Source organism: Zophobas morio, unplaced genomic scaffold, assembly GCF_036711695.1.
Source record: "Zophobas morio isolate AGI-343-1 ecotype UQ-CSIRO unplaced genomic scaffold, CSIRO_AGI_Zmor_V1 ptg000512l, whole genome shotgun sequence".
Taxonomy (NCBI): domain Eukaryota; kingdom Metazoa; phylum Arthropoda; class Insecta; order Coleoptera; family Tenebrionidae; genus Zophobas; species Zophobas morio.
The window spans coordinates 75,869-91,395 of NW_026972615.1; the positions used below are offsets into that span (position 1 = coordinate 75,869).

At 34.4% G+C, this 15,527-nt stretch overlaps 2 protein-coding genes across 2 annotated transcripts; one reads left to right on the forward strand and one right to left on the reverse strand.

The window, feature by feature from the left end:
• Window positions 1-1,266: 1,266 nt before the first annotated feature.
• LOC135121155 (protein CIST1-like) lies at window positions 1,267-2,294 on the reverse strand. Its single transcript, XM_064045456.1, has 2 exons — window positions 2,232-2,294; window positions 1,267-2,124 (listed from the first exon to the last, which is right to left on the reverse strand). The coding sequence occupies exons 1-2, from the start codon at window positions 2,292-2,294 to the stop codon at window positions 1,267-1,269; spliced, it is 921 nt and encodes a 306-aa protein (XP_063901526.1).
• Window positions 2,295-11,802: 9,508 nt separating this feature from the next.
• On the forward strand, window positions 11,803-12,830 carry LOC135121154 (protein CIST1-like). Its single transcript, XM_064045455.1, has 2 exons — window positions 11,803-11,865; window positions 11,973-12,830. Exons 1-2 carry the CDS (start codon window positions 11,803-11,805, stop codon window positions 12,828-12,830), a joined length of 921 nt encoding a protein of 306 aa, XP_063901525.1.
• The last annotated feature ends 2,697 nt before the right edge of the window (window positions 12,831-15,527 follow it).

Consider the following 15,527-nt stretch of genomic DNA (forward strand, 5'->3'; position numbering starts at 1 on the left):
ATTTCGGAGAAAAGGGCAAAAGTTTGTGGTGACCAAACGGAATTAGTTAAAAATTTGTTTTTTGTGTCAAAATATTTTCGGATGAATAGTCAATAGGTCCATGTAATTAAATATGTGAAAATTTGAGTTTGGGATCAAAAAATGTTCGTCAAAAAAGGTTGTCAGAATTAGAAAAAAAGATTTCCTTGAGCAGTAGGGAAGCAAATTAGAAGTTTTGATGAAAAAAAAAGTTAAAAAAACCCAAAGGATATAAAGAAAAATTGAAAATAAAAAATCTCCAAAAAAATTTATCGAAATTTTGAAAAGTTTGTTTTTCCATAAAAAAATGCATCCTCATGAACTACTAGCTTACCGTAACCAAAAATAAATATGAGTCATAGGTGTGTTTACCGTTCAAATAGAAAAAAACTTTGTTACTCGAAAACGGTAAGAGATAGAAGGTTCGTGTATAGGACAAAAAAGATCCAAAAATACGTGTCGTATACATCCCCTTCGACGTTTTTCAGCTAACTTGCAACATGGCGGTGAAAAGGGCAAAAGTTTGTAGCGTCGAAACGGCAAAACTTAAAAAAAATATTTTTGCATCAAAATATTTCTGAGTGAACAGTCTATAGGTCCACTTAGCAAAATAAATATTTTTCGCTAGCGTTTAGTAGTAATAACGAAAAAACGTCATAGTTCGTAAGCGGTAAGAGGTAGCATGTCGGCACAGGGGAACGGGGAAAAGCTAAAAAAATTAAGGCATATGTTGAAGAAAAAAAATTTTGAAAAAAGTTGAAAACAAGGGAGAAAAGGGCAAAAGTTTCTAGTGTCCAAATGGTAAGAGATAGAATATCGGTTGTATACATCAAAACCTTCTTCTGGAACGAACGCATAAGTTTGCTCAAAAAAATCGATTCTGTCCACATCGACCTAGATACAGGAGCCATTTTTAGTTTTTTCAAGGTCGCTACGTAAAAATTTTTTCAGGTCGAAAAAAAGACCATCGAAAAAGGATTCGAATAAGCCCAACATGCAACACTTAAAAAAAAAAAAAAAAAAAAAAAAAAAAGCGAAATAAGATACTCGTGTAATTTATTCAGGTATAACCACTACTACTACAACTACTAACCCTTCTAACACTACAATACTTACAAAAAATATTATATGTATATATGTACATTATTAATTTATTAATTAATGCTTATCCTATAATTACCCCTACGACGATTCCCTACCACTACCACCACTACTACAAAAACTACTACTACAACTACTATTATAAATTTAAATACACTTCATTTTTGAGTACAGGTCCCTAACATTTACACTGTTCTCCCCCAGTTTCTTAATTTCCTTTTCAACGTCACTGCACCCCCTTTGCTCCTCCACTAGCTGTCTTTGTAATCGTGCAATATCCTTCGTTAACTGTTTAATGGTTTTCACATGCTTTTTCCTCCTGGTTATGAGCTCCTTCTGCCGCACCACACTTTGTCTTTCGACCTCCCTTAATTGGGCCCTAAACCCGGCCAAAAGTGCACCAGCACTTTTGACACCCTCAAACTCATCTGCTGAGTCGTCATCGGTCACTGATGACCCAGCAGGGGAGGAGGATGTCGCAGCATGATGGGCAGCAGGGGAGGAGGATGTCACAGCACGAAGGACAGCACCAGAGGCAGCAGGGGAGGAGTATGTCGTAGCACGACGGGCAGCACCAGCAGCAGCAGGGGAGGATGATGTCGCAGCACGAGGGGCAGCACCACCAGCAGCAGCAGGGGAGGAGGGTATCGCAGCCGGAGAGCTGGACCTTTCCTGTTCTGGAGTCCTTTCCTGTTCTGGAGTAGCTTCAGCGGGCGCCTCCGTTACCTGTTGCTCCTCCGACTCCATCTCTTCGCATATACTTCTCAATAAGTCCATGCATTTTCCTGGTCGCTCAATATCGAAAATACCTGGACTAAGATGGAGGGGCAGCGGAGACAGTTGCCGTTCTTCTTGGCTGGAGGTTGAGGCTGATGCTTCAGGCGAACGTAGTTTTCGGAGCTTTTTGAGGTCCTCCTCCGACAGATCATCTATCAACCTCAACGGTGGTGGTGATGGTTGTGGTGCTGGTGGTGGTGCTGGTGCTGCTGCAGCGAGCAAGGGGGGCTACAAAATAAATAAACATTCCTTAATTATTGTTTAAAAAAGAAAAAAACATTGCAATAATATTGAAAATATATATATGAAAAACAGATGAAAATAAAAAGACCTACCTGAATTACGATATCTTGCAAAATGTTAATTTTGGGCTTCTTTAAACTTAGTGAGTATTTCATCTTGATCGCTTTTAGTCACTGCTTTTAGTCACTGAACACACAAGAACTAATAATGACGCTTATGAGTCCCAATAGAAAATATATAGGAAAAATAATGCAGAATAAGGAAAAAATAAATTAGGTAGTAGGGTGAAATGCCAGATCAGCAATTTATTATGTCCATATATGGACATTTAGAAGATTGATATATTTCAAGGTCATGAAAAAACTATTTCCGTGAGAAATGCAATTCGGCACTTTTCGTGAAACATACAAATCAGCAATTTGTTGCATTTTCTTGAAGACGTGCTCTTCTCGGAAATTAAGTCTTCAAGGTTATGAAAAAACCTATTTCCGTGAGAAATGCAATTCAGCAATTCTGTAAACACGTGCTCTCCTCGGAAATTAAGAGTTCAAGGTCATCAAAAAACTATTTCCGTGAGAAATGCAATTCAGCAATTTTATGCGCTTCGAGGTTTGTCTCCATCGATGCTCTCGAAAGAAACACAAATCAGCATTTTTTTTTTTGTTTTTTGTGTCTATAAGAAGGTGCGTTTCTATAAAAGTAGGTCCCAATGTCCTACTATTACAATCATTATCATGAATATGACAAAAATTGAAGCAAACCATACACGATCGTTTCTTAAACAAAAATCAATGACTTCCTTTGAACTGCGACTGCTCTTAGTATTTTCTATTATTAACCAATTGGAAAATTGGTAATTTTCTTCTTCGGTTTTTATCTTGTACGTCAAATGATTCTGCATTGTTATATTTTTCGCATAGAAAAGATGATGATAACTGGCTTCGATTAGATTGATCGGTGTCATTTTTTCCCAACATTCTTTTTCGTACGTCTGAATATACAGCAGACTTATATTTGAAGTGTTGTAGAGATACAAATTGTTTTCAACAAGCACACTTAATAGTATTATCACACTTTGCTAGGTAGAAACATCTTAGACTTATCTTCTTGTACACGTTGATACTCGTAGGGAAGAAGTTTTTAGAGGTGGTAAATGATGGTGGTAGGGTAATAGCGATAGAAATAACAAATTATTGTTTTCTTATTTATTTGTTAAATGTCGCATGGTAGGCGTTTAAGGCTGTTCTGTCTAAAAACAGGGACCTATCTAACTTTGGGACATAGGTCCCTGAGAATTCGTTGTCCCAGTTTTCCACTTGCGGTGGTGTTGTCGGTGGTTCGTTGAACCACTTTGATGGTGGTAGGGGTGGTGTAGATGGTCTGGGAAGTGCAGTCTCCCAGAGTTTTCGCTCCCTTTCCCAGGCATCTCGGTGGCATTTGAAAATATGCTTCCTCAACCTATTCTCTAAAAGCCTGTGGCTGGCATCATAAGGGCAGATAACAAATTTCTCTATGCAGAAAAACAAATTTTTTTAGAACTTTAAATACTACAAAAAAAAAATATATATAAGCTTACCCATTTCTGTCGTTAATTAATTATTATGTTATGTACTTGCAGGATACTTATTAATCTCTTCTTGTGTGTGATCTTTAATTTATACACTATATTAATCCCCACCCCTACATTTTCCCCCCATTTTTATTACAGTATAGATTTTCTTGAGAACTCTAAAGTTGATGATTCAGTTGCTTTCCTCATGTTTCATTTTTCGCTGACTTGAATTTATTTTTTACGATCACGTTTTCAACTAAAAGTTGCAAGTTTTAACTTGCAAATTAATTCACATATAAACAAGAAACTAGTCAACGAGAAATAGTAGTGTTTTTGTTTTCTGCTGTGGTGAGCAAGTTTCACGACAAAAAAATGAAATCACAAGAATCAGTGACGGCTATATGTAAAAACTCTCTTAAGCTAATTCATGAATACATAAGTAAAATCAAAACAATCGAAGAAACTAAACATTTTTTAGTTTATATCAATACCAGTATTAGAATAATTAGAAAAGCACTCAAATGTAAAATCCATCGAGAAAATATATTGGAAAACGCGAATTCCTTAGAAACAAGTTTGGCATATTTGAAATTTTATCGCCTAAAGCTTTTAAATAAGAAAAAACAATTATCTATAAAAACTGGTGAAGGCTATATTAAACAGGTGGCTAATGTAACATGGCAGGATGTCGAATCCTGTTTTCAACAACGAATTCGTACAGGATTTATAAGTAACCACCACATTAAAGATCCTGTTCAGTTTTTTCGACAATCTTTTAAATGCTTTATGTTTAGAATTAAAAAAGAACGGAAAAACTCAATGCTTAAGGTAAATGTAATTTTTTCGGCAAATTTTATTCAACCGCACTCTGGTGAAACAGACATTAAAACATTTTCAACAAAAAATCAACACATTGATCAATACACAAATTTAAAGGAATGGTACGAAGAAAACGTCATTGATAAAATCATGAAAAAATTGGAGGAATTTGCAGAAAAGGATTCCGGTTGGGCGTTGTATGAAATTTTGGGATTGAAAATTAACATAAATAAATACGACCCAATTAAATTCGGCTATTCAACTTTTGTATCCACGCCAGATTTTATAAAAAAAAAACATGCAATAATTAATGTACAAAATAATGATGAATATTGTTTTCTTTGGGCCATAGTTTCGGCTTTATTCCCTACCGATAAACATTCAGACCGAAAATCATCGTATCCTCATTTCAAAAATGTGTTGAAATATGATAATTTAGACTTCCCAATCACAATTAAAGACATTCAAAAATTTGAGGAACTCAACAATCTTGCCATTAATTTATACTGCATCGAGAAGAAAAAAATTTTACCTTGTCGTTTAAGCACTAGATTTTCAAATTCTTATAAAACAATTAATTTGCTTATGCTACCCGCTGAAAGACAAATACAAAATACTAATAACAGTAATGATAACTTTGAAGATCAACAATTGCTCTATCATTTCGTATGGATAAAAAATTTGTCAGCTCTTTTAGCTACGCAACTTTCCCTCCATAAATGTAAATTTCATATATGCGAAAGATGCTTAAACTATTTCACCACCGAGGAATTGCTCCAAAAACATAAAACCTCATGCCAGAGTATTAATAAATATTCCATAAGACTGCCAACAGAAAACGAAAATTACTTGTATTTTCAAAATTATAGACATCAAGAAAAAGTACCTTTTACTATTTATGCAGATCTCGAGAGTATTCTTCTTGATTGTACCAAACCGCATATGTCCACCACGAATAAGACCGAAACTTATCAAAAACATATTGCGCACAGCATTGCTTACTATTTTCACTGCTCATATGATAATTCATTTTCTAAATTTCGTTTGTATCGAGGTAAAAATTGCATTCAATGGTTCGTTCAGGAGTTACATCGAATGGCTCATTTTTGCAACGATAAATTTCAGAACGTTATTTCCATGGAAACATTAACTACGGAAGAACGTGAGCAGTTTGAATCCTCCCAAATATGTCATATATGTAAAAAAGGATTTTCGGAAAATAACATAAAAGTACGCGATCATAGTCATTTAACTGGAATGTATAGAGGCGCTGCCCATCAAAGTTGTAATTTAAATTATAAAGATATTTGTGTTATACCTGTGGTCTTTCATAATATGAGTGGATATGATGCCCATTTTTTTATTAAAGAACTTTCAAATTCAATAAAAGGTGATATTAAGTTACTTCCCATTAACAAAGAAAGATATATCTCGTTTACTAAATTTGTCGAAGACACGAAAGTTAGTTTACGGTTTATTGATTCTTTCAGATTTATGCCACATAGTTTAGACAAACTTTCCTCCAATTTAGATAATTCTCAGAAAATTATTACGTTGGCAAATTGTAATAATATGAAAGAATTTGATTTGTTAAACAGAAAGGGAGTGTTTCCTTACGATTATATAAACTCCTGGGAGAAACTACTTGAAACAAAATTGCCCGATAAGGAGGATTTCTATAGTCGCTTATACGATGAAAATATTAAATATGAAGATTATTCCCATGCTACCAATGTATGGAATACTTTTAATATTCATACATTAGGAGAATATTCTGATTTATATTTAAAAACTGATGTGCTTCTTCTAGCCGATGTATTTGAAGCTTTTCGAACTACTTGTTTAAATACTTATCAACTTGATCCGTTGCATTATTATACTGCTCCGGGCCTAACATTTGATGCTATGTTAAAAACAACAGAAATTAAACTAGAACTTTTAACGGATATAGATAAAGTTCTTTTTGTAGAAAGAGGTATTAGAGGTGGAGTTTCGCAGTGTTCCAATAGATACGGTAAAGCCAATAACAAATACATGTCAAAAGAAGAATATGATCCTTCGAAAGATAGTACCTATTTAATGTATTTTGATGTTAACAACCTTTACGGAGCGGCAATGTCTCAATATTTACCGTATGGAGAATTTGAGTTTGTAGAAAATTTCAATATAGCTGATATCTTAGATACCCCAGAAAATTCAGCAATCGGTTATATTATTGAATGCGATTTAGATTATCCAATAGATTTACATGAAATACATAGTGATTTACCATTAGCTCCAGAGCATATGATACCGCCCATTTCAAGATCTAAACTTAAGAAGTTATTGTTGACTTTATATCCCAAGAAAAATTATATTATTCATTATCGGAATTTAAAAATGTATACAAAATTTGGTATGAAAATAAAATGTGTACATCGTGTTATGAAATTCAAACAATCTGCGTGGTTAAAGGAATATATAGATTTAAATACAAAACTTAGGCAGCAAGCAAAGAACGATTTTGAAAAAGATTTTTTTAAATTAATGATTAATGCTATTTATGGTAAATGCATGGAAAATGTAAGAAAACATCGCGATATTCGATTGGTTAGTAAATGGGAGGGAAGATGGGGAGTTCGTTCTCTTATATCTAAACCAAATTTTCACAGTTCTGTTGTATTTGATGATGATTCAGCAATAATCGAAATGAGTAAACTAGAAATATTTTTGAATAAACCAATTTATGTTGGTTTTTGCATTTTAGATATTTCTAAAACTTTTCTCTATGAATTTCATTATGACTATATTAAGGAAACATTTAAAAATAATGCTAAGTTACTTTACACCGACACTGACAGCCTAATTTATGAATTTCACGTAGACGATATATACAAATATATTAAGAAAGATTCACATCGATTTGATACTTCTGACTATGATTTATATAATATTTATGGTATAGAACTCAAAAATAAGAAAGTGCCAGGTTTAATGAAAGATGAAAATAACGGTAAGATTATGCTAGAATTTGTGGGTCTCAGATCTAAAATGTACGCATATAGAATTGCAAGTGACGATTTCAATAAAAAATTAGTTAAAAAATCCAAAGGTAGTACAAAAGCATCACTTAAAACAATAACGTTTGAAAATTACAAAGAATGTTTATTTAATAATCGAAGTTACGAAAAATCACAAAGACTCATCAAGTCCAAACATCATACTGTTTACACAGTAAAACAAGAAAAAGTAGTTCTCAGCCCCAATGATGATAAAAGGATTGTCACAAGATTTGCAACGGATACGAAACCTTGGGGATATCATATTTCGCACGTAAGTTAAAAAAAGTGGGGATTGTCATATATAAGCAATTAAATTTCACAGATGATTTATTCGATGTTGGCTATTTCATTATTACAACAATGTCTGACTTGAGACAATTTGTTGATTTACAAGCATTTTGTGCATCCGAAAGTGTGTACAAAACATATCTTAAAGCCGCTGCGAGTGATCGAACGAAATTAAATTTATTCCTTCATCTCATCGATAAAAAAGATTTTATTGTACCGGACGAAGTGTTTAAATGGATTGCCGAAAGTGAAAGTGATTTTTATACACTTGACATTTGTATTCTGCTACAAAGAAAGCAATGTGTCGATGGTTACATTGATGCATTCCTACATGTATGCGAAAGAGACCAAATTGAAAATTTAAATTATGCTGCTTTGGAGTTTTTGATGACCACCAACTATTTGGACAATACTCTAACGTATAAATGTTTTATTTATAAATTATTGAGTGATAATCGCTGGCAGAATCTTGGAGATATATTCTATCCTGTTGAGAATATCCGGAAAAATTATCGAAGGATCGACCAGTGCGTGGATGAATTTATGTGTCGGGCTGCGTATTTGGCAAACCATAAAGCGCTCAGTACTTTCTATGAGTCTTTAGCAATAATAAATTACGATTCTTTCGCATTTCAACCTTCTCAAAATCAGGAGCATCGAAGAATTTTCAACTGGATCAAAAAGAACATTGTCAAAGGAGAAGCCAATCCTGAAATATCATTAGGATGGACTGAGGGACCTGATTCAACAAAATGGCCCTCGATTAAGTTAGATGATTATAAGAAAACTTTACATGTAATTTCTGGTAACCATGAATAAAACACACACACACAGAAATGGGTTATATGTAGTTTTATTTACCCTCAAACATAATAATACAATAACAGATGAAATTATTTACAACACTCTGACGACATCTTGTGCAGGGATGTATTTTACCATTCGGTCGTGAAGAATAAGACAGTAGGCTGTAGTATCTGCAGGAATACCAGATATCGTCTCAAACCACATAAAAGTGATTGTAACGGGGCCTCTCTTCAAAAAGCAAGGGTGGGGATTAATATGGTGTATAAATTAACGATCACACACACACACACACACACACACACACACACAAACGAATTGATAAGTATCTTGCAAGTACATAAGATAATACTTAACAGCAGAAATGGGTAAGGTTATATATTTTTGTTGTAGTATGTGAAGTTCTAAAAACTTTTTTTTTCTGTATAGAAAAATTTATCATTTGTCCTTATAATGCCAGCCACAGGCTGTTAGAGAAGAGGCTGAGAAAACATATTTTCAACTGTCATCGGGATGTCTGGGAGAGGGAGAGAAAACTCTGGGAGGCTGAACTTCCCCTATGGATATTTACTTCGATAGGAGCACTTATTTTTGTAATCGTATTTTGTGTGTTACTTTATTTAGTATTAATTTGTTTCAGTTATTTTAGCAAACAGAATACTCAAACAAATGTATAATTCAATAAAACAATTAGCTAGTTTTGATTGTTTTATTTAATATCCTTCAACATGTTAATCTAAGAGCATCAACGCTACAATTCAATACAATAATAATGAGTTATTTCATATGTTTCAAAGTATTTGTCCAGCAGCACGATATGAGTCATCATGATCCACCACCACAGTATAGGCTGACATAGCCAAACTGTTTGGCTCGAATTGTAACTTCTTTTCCTTTAGTCTTTCCTTATATTTGGTGATGCGATCTTTTTTTTCTACCTTGTTAAAATTCACGTCTGTTAATTTCCATTCTACCAGAACAGGACTTCCTCTTCTTGGAAAGTGTATTGCCACTTTACAAACGTTTAAGTCAAACGATTTAAGGATACTTAAGATTCTGGCTTCCAATGATAATTGAGGACGAGATTCAATAAAAATTATATTAAATATAAATGATTCAAAATCCAAATAACAGCAGGGCCATTTGGATTGATAGAGATAGCTTGAGATGCGACTGCCGGCGCAATTATCTCTCATCCACTCTTGTATATTTTCATTAATTTCGACGTAAATATCAATGTCTGTATAAGAAGACGTCCGGTCCAAGAGGAATGCGCCACATCCACCAGCCATGAAAGTTCTGCACGATGAAAATTTTTGACGTAACAAACATTCGACTCCGTGGATGATACTGCGTTTTTCTTTATTCAATGAATTTATATCAAGATGTCGAGAAATAAAACTTTTGTTTTTTAATGAGAACATGTCTAATGTGTAAACTCAAGTCACATCCTTATAGAAACGCACCTTCTTATATACACGAAAAAAAAAAAATGCAACTTTTAGTTGAAAACGTGATCGTAAAAAATAAATTCAAGTCAGCGAAAAATGAAACATGAGGAAAGCAACTGAATCATCAACTTTAGAGTTCTCAAGAAAATCTATACTGTAATAAAAATGGGGGGAAAATGTAGGGGTGGGGATTAATATAGTGTATAAATTAAAGATCACACACAAGAAGAGATTAATAAGTATCCTGCAAGTACATAACATAATAATTAATTAACGACAGAAATGGGTAAGCTTATATATATATTTTTTTTTGTAGTATTTAAAGTTCTAAAAAAATTTGTTTTTCTGCATAGAGAAATTTGTTATCTGCCCTTATGATGCCAGCCACAGGCTTTTAGAGAATAGGTTGAGGAAGCATATTTTCAAATGCCACCGAGATGCCTGGGAAAGGGAGCGAAAACTCTGGGAGACTGCACTTCCCAGACCATCTACACCACCCCTACCACCATCAAAGTGGTTCAACGAACCACCGACAACACCACCGCAAGTGGAAAACTGGGACAACGAATTCTCAGGGACCTATGTCCCAAAGTTAGATAGGTCCCTGTTTTTAGACAGAACAGCCTTAAACGCCTACCATGCGACATTTAACAAATAAATAAGAAAACAATAATTTGTTATTTCTATCGCTATTACCCTACCACCATCATTTACCACCTCTAAAAACTTCTTCCCTACGAGTATCAACGTGTACAAGAAGATAAGTCTAAGATGTTTCTACCTAGCAAAGTGTGATAATACTATTAAGTGTGCTTGTTGAAAACAATTTGTATCTCTACAACACTTCAAATATAAGTCTGCTGTATATTCAGACGTACGAAAAAGAATGTTGGGAAAAAATGACACCGATCAATCTAATCGAAGCCAGTTATCATCATCTTTTCTATGCGAAAAATATAACAATGCAGAATCATTTGACGTACAAGATAAAAACCGAAGAAGAAAATTACCAATTTTCCAATTGGTTAATAATAGAAAATACTAAGAGCAGTCGCAGTTCAAAGGAAGTCATTGATTTTTGTTTAAGAAACGATCGTGTATGGTTTGCTTCAATTTTTGTCATATTCATGATAATGATTGTAATAGTAGGACATTGGGACCTACTTTTATAGAAACGCACCTTCTTATAGACACAAAAAACAAAAAAAAAAATGCTGATTTGTGTTTCTTTCGAGAGCATCGATGGAGACAAACCTCGAAGCGCATAAAATTGCTGAATTGCATTTCTCACGGAAATAGTTTTTTGATGACCTTGAACTCTTAATTTCCGAGGAGAGCACGTGTTTACAGAATTGCTGAATTGCATTTCTCACGGAAATAGGTTTTTTCATAACCTTGAAGACTTAATTTCCGAGAAGAGCACGTCTTCAAGAAAATGCAACAAATTGCTGATTTGTATGTTTCACGAAAAGTGCCGAATTGCATTTCTCACGGAAATAGTTTTTTCATGACCTTGAAATATATCAATCTTCTAAATGTCCATATATGGACATAATAAATTGCTGATCTGGCATTTCACCCTACTACCTAATTTATTTTTTCCTTATTCTGCATTATTTTTCCTATATATTTTCTATTGGGACTCATAAGCGTCATTATTAGTTCTTGTGTGTTCAGTGACTAAAAGCAGTGACTAAAAGCGATCAAGATGAAATACTCACTAAGTTTAAAGAAGCCCAAAATTAACATTTTGCAAGATATCGTAATTCAGGTAGGTCTTTTTATTTTCATCTGTTTTTCATATATATATTTTCAATATTATTGCAATGTTTTTTTCTTTTTTAAACAATAATTAAGGAATGTTTATTTATTTTGTAGCCCCCCTTGCTCGCTGCAGCAGCACCAGCACCACCACCAGCACCACAACCATCACCACCACCGTTGAGGTTGATAGATGATCTGTCGGAGGAGGACCTCAAAAAGCTCCGAAAACTACGTTCGCCTGAAGCATCAGCCTCAACCTCCAGCCAAGAAGAACGGCAACTGTCTCCGCTGCCCCTCCATCTTAGTCCAGGTATTTTCGATATTGAGCGACCAGGAAAATGCATGGACTTATTGAGAAGTATATGCGAAGAGATGGAGTCGGAGGAGCAACAGGTAACGGAGGCGCCCGCTGAAGCTACTCCAGAACAGGAAAGGACTCCAGAACAGGAAAGGTCCAGCTCTCCGGCTGCGATACCCTCCTCCCCTGCTGCTGCTGGTGGTGCTGCCCCTCGTGCTGCGACATCATCCTCCCCTGCTGCTGCTGGTGCTGCCCGTCGTGCTACGACATACTCCTCCCCTGCTGCCTCTGGTGCTGTCCTTCGTGCTGTGACATCCTCCTCCCCTGCTGCCCATCATGCTGCGACATCCTCCTCCCCTGCTGGGTCATCAGTGACCGATGACGACTCAGCAGATGAGTTTGAGGGTGTCAAAAGTGCTGGTGCACTTTTGGCCGGGTTTAGGGCCCAATTAAGGGAGGTCGAAAGACAAAGTGTGGTGCGGCAGAAGGAGCTCATAACCAGGAGGAAAAAGCATGTGAAAACCATTAAACAGTTAACGAAGGATATTGCACGATTACAAAGACAGCTAGTGGAGGAGCAAAGGGGGTGCAGTGACGTTGAAAAGGAAATTAAGAAACTGGGGGAGAACAGTGTAAATGTTAGGGACCTGTACTCAAAAATGAAGTGTATTTAAATTTATAATAGTAGTTGTAGTAGTAGTTTTTGTAGTAGTGGTGGTAGTGGTAGGGAATCGTCGTAGGGGTAATTATAGGATAAGCATTAATTAATAAATTAATAATGTACATATATACATATAATATTTTTTGTAAGTATTGTAGTGTTAGAAGGGTTAGTAGTTGTAGTAGTAGTGGTTATACCTGAATAAATTACACGAGTATCTTATTTCGCTTTTTTTTTTTTTTTTTTTTTTTTTAAGTGTTGCATGTTGGGCTTATTCGAATCCTTTTTCGATGGTCTTTTTTTCGACCTGAAAAAATTTTTACGTAGCGACCTTGAAAAAACTAAAAATGGCTCCTGTATCTAGGTCGATGTGGACAGAATCGATTTTTTTGAGCAAACTTATGCGTTCGTTCCAGAAGAAGGTTTTGATGTATACAACCGATATTCTATCTCTTACCATTTGGACACTAGAAACTTTTGCCCTTTTCTCCCTTGTTTTCAACTTTTTTCAAAATTTTTTTTCTTCAACATATGCCTTAATTTTTTTAGCTTTTCCCCGTTCCCCTGTGCCGACATGCTACCTCTTACCGCTTACGAACTATGACGTTTTTTCGTTATTACTACTAAACGGTAGCGAAAAATATTTATTTTGCTAAGTGGACCTATAGACTGTTCACTCAGAAATATTTTGATGCAAAAATATTTTTTTTAAGTTTTGCCGTTTCGACGCTACAAACTTTTGCCCTTTTCACCGCCATGTTGCAAGTTAGCTGAAAAACGTCGAAGGGGATGTATACGACACGTATTTTTGGATCTTTTTTGTCCTATACACGAACCTTCTATCTCTTACCGTTTTCGAGTAACAAAGTTTTTTTCTATTTGAACGGTAAACACACCTATGACTCATATTTATTTTTGGTTACGGTAAGCTAGTAGTTCATGAGGATGCATTTTTTTATGGAAAAACAAACTTTTCAAAATTTCGATAAATTTTTTTGGAGATTTTTTATTTTCAATTTTTCTTTATATCCTTTGGGTTTTTTTAACTTTTTTTTTCATCAAAACTTCTAATTTGCTTCCCTACTGCTCAAGGAAATCTTTTTTTCTAATTCTGACAACCTTTTTTGACGAACATTTTTTGATCCCAAACTCAAATTTTCACATATTTAATTACATGGACCTATTGACTATTCATCCGAAAATATTTTGACACAAAAAACAAATTTTTAACTAATTCCGTTTGGTCACCACAAACTTTTGCCCTTTTCTCCGAAATGCTAAACTCAAACTAAAAACCGTCGACACAGGTGCATGTGTTTCGTATTTTAGGAACTTTTTTGTCCTTTGCACGAACCTCATATCTCTTACCGTCTTCGAGTAAAACATTTTTTTTTTATATTTAAACAATTATTGAACCTCTAACCCACATTTATTTTTACACAAATGTGTCATTAGTTTATAGGGATGCATTTTTATTTTTTTAACAAACTTTCTGCCCTTTGGCACCCTCAAGCGATAATTCTTTTTTTTAATATTTCCGAATACGTCCCTGTCTATTGAAGATAAGAGCGTCCAGTTCCGTAAGAATTTGCTGAAACAGCATCGCGTTATTTAATTCTGTGTTGTAATAATGACGGGCGGCGTGTTTCGGTTTATGAATTTTACCGTGAAAGATTTGGGAAAAAGGTGGTTTTGTTGCACTAAATAGTGGCTTCTGTGATGTGTGCGTGTATATGAATGTTTTCGAGGGACAACGGATAATTTAATTGCCTGTTTTCAATGTCGTAAGCAAACATTTTTTAATTTTAAACAACACACATTTGATATTTTATTCTAATAATAACGGACGTGTTTTGCATAATTATTTTTACGTTGAACTGATTGTAACGTACGAGATTTCGAGTGCAAAGAAACTTAAATCGGCGGAAAGTTGCTGATGAACATTTATTTATTAAGAAAATAACAGGAATTTTATCGGAACAAACACGGCTTTTATTCGTTGCGGTTATTCGCAATTAAATAATTTTATATGAGACTGGGGAAAATAATACACCAAACGAAATAAACAATATTTATTATAATTTCAATTACAACTTAAGATTACACAAACAAGTTCGTACTTTATACATTTTAAGCAACTAATAAGTTTTAAATTTAAATCTAATTTAGGACGCAGTGGTTTAACCGCAATGTGCACAGTTATTTAACTGATTTTCTTTGCTGAATAATTTTCAATTCTGAATCCAATTTTTCGATTGTTTCTCTAAATTTTCGTTTCTTCTCCATCATTTTTTCGATTAAGGGCTTTATTTGCAATTCGAAACGTTCCACATTCATTTGAAATCTTTTAACATCGTATAACCAAGTATTAATTCGGCTTTCTTTATCATTTATTAAGAAAATAACCGGAACTTTGTCGAAACAAACACGTCTGTTATTCATGACGGTTTGCAATCAAATATTTTTTACATGAGACTGGGGAAAATAATACACCGAACGAATTAAATAATATTTATTATAATTTCTATTACAGCTTAAGATTGTTCAATTTAGTCCTTATTTCATACATTTTAATTGCTTCTTTTAAATAACTAATTCGTTTTAAGTGTAATTCTAATCTACGATGAAGCAGTCTAACTGCACTTGATTTGTTTTCCACATGAACCAATGCCTTCTTCATTCTTCGATAAATTCGATATTGATGGTTCGA

Coding starts and splice junctions, on each gene's coding strand:
- LOC135121155 (XM_064045456.1), bottom strand. CDS start 2,294: ATGAAATACTCACTAAGTTTAAAGAAGCCCAAAATTAACATTTTGCAA. Junction 2,125..2,231: donor TGCAAGATATCGTAATTCAG/GTAGGTCTTTTT, acceptor TTTATTTTGTAG/CCCCCCTTGCTCGCTGCAGC.
- LOC135121154 (XM_064045455.1), top strand. CDS start 11,803: ATGAAATACTCACTAAGTTTAAAGAAGCCCAAAATTAACATTTTGCAA. Junction 11,866..11,972: donor TGCAAGATATCGTAATTCAG/GTAGGTCTTTTT, acceptor TTTATTTTGTAG/CCCCCCTTGCTCGCTGCAGC.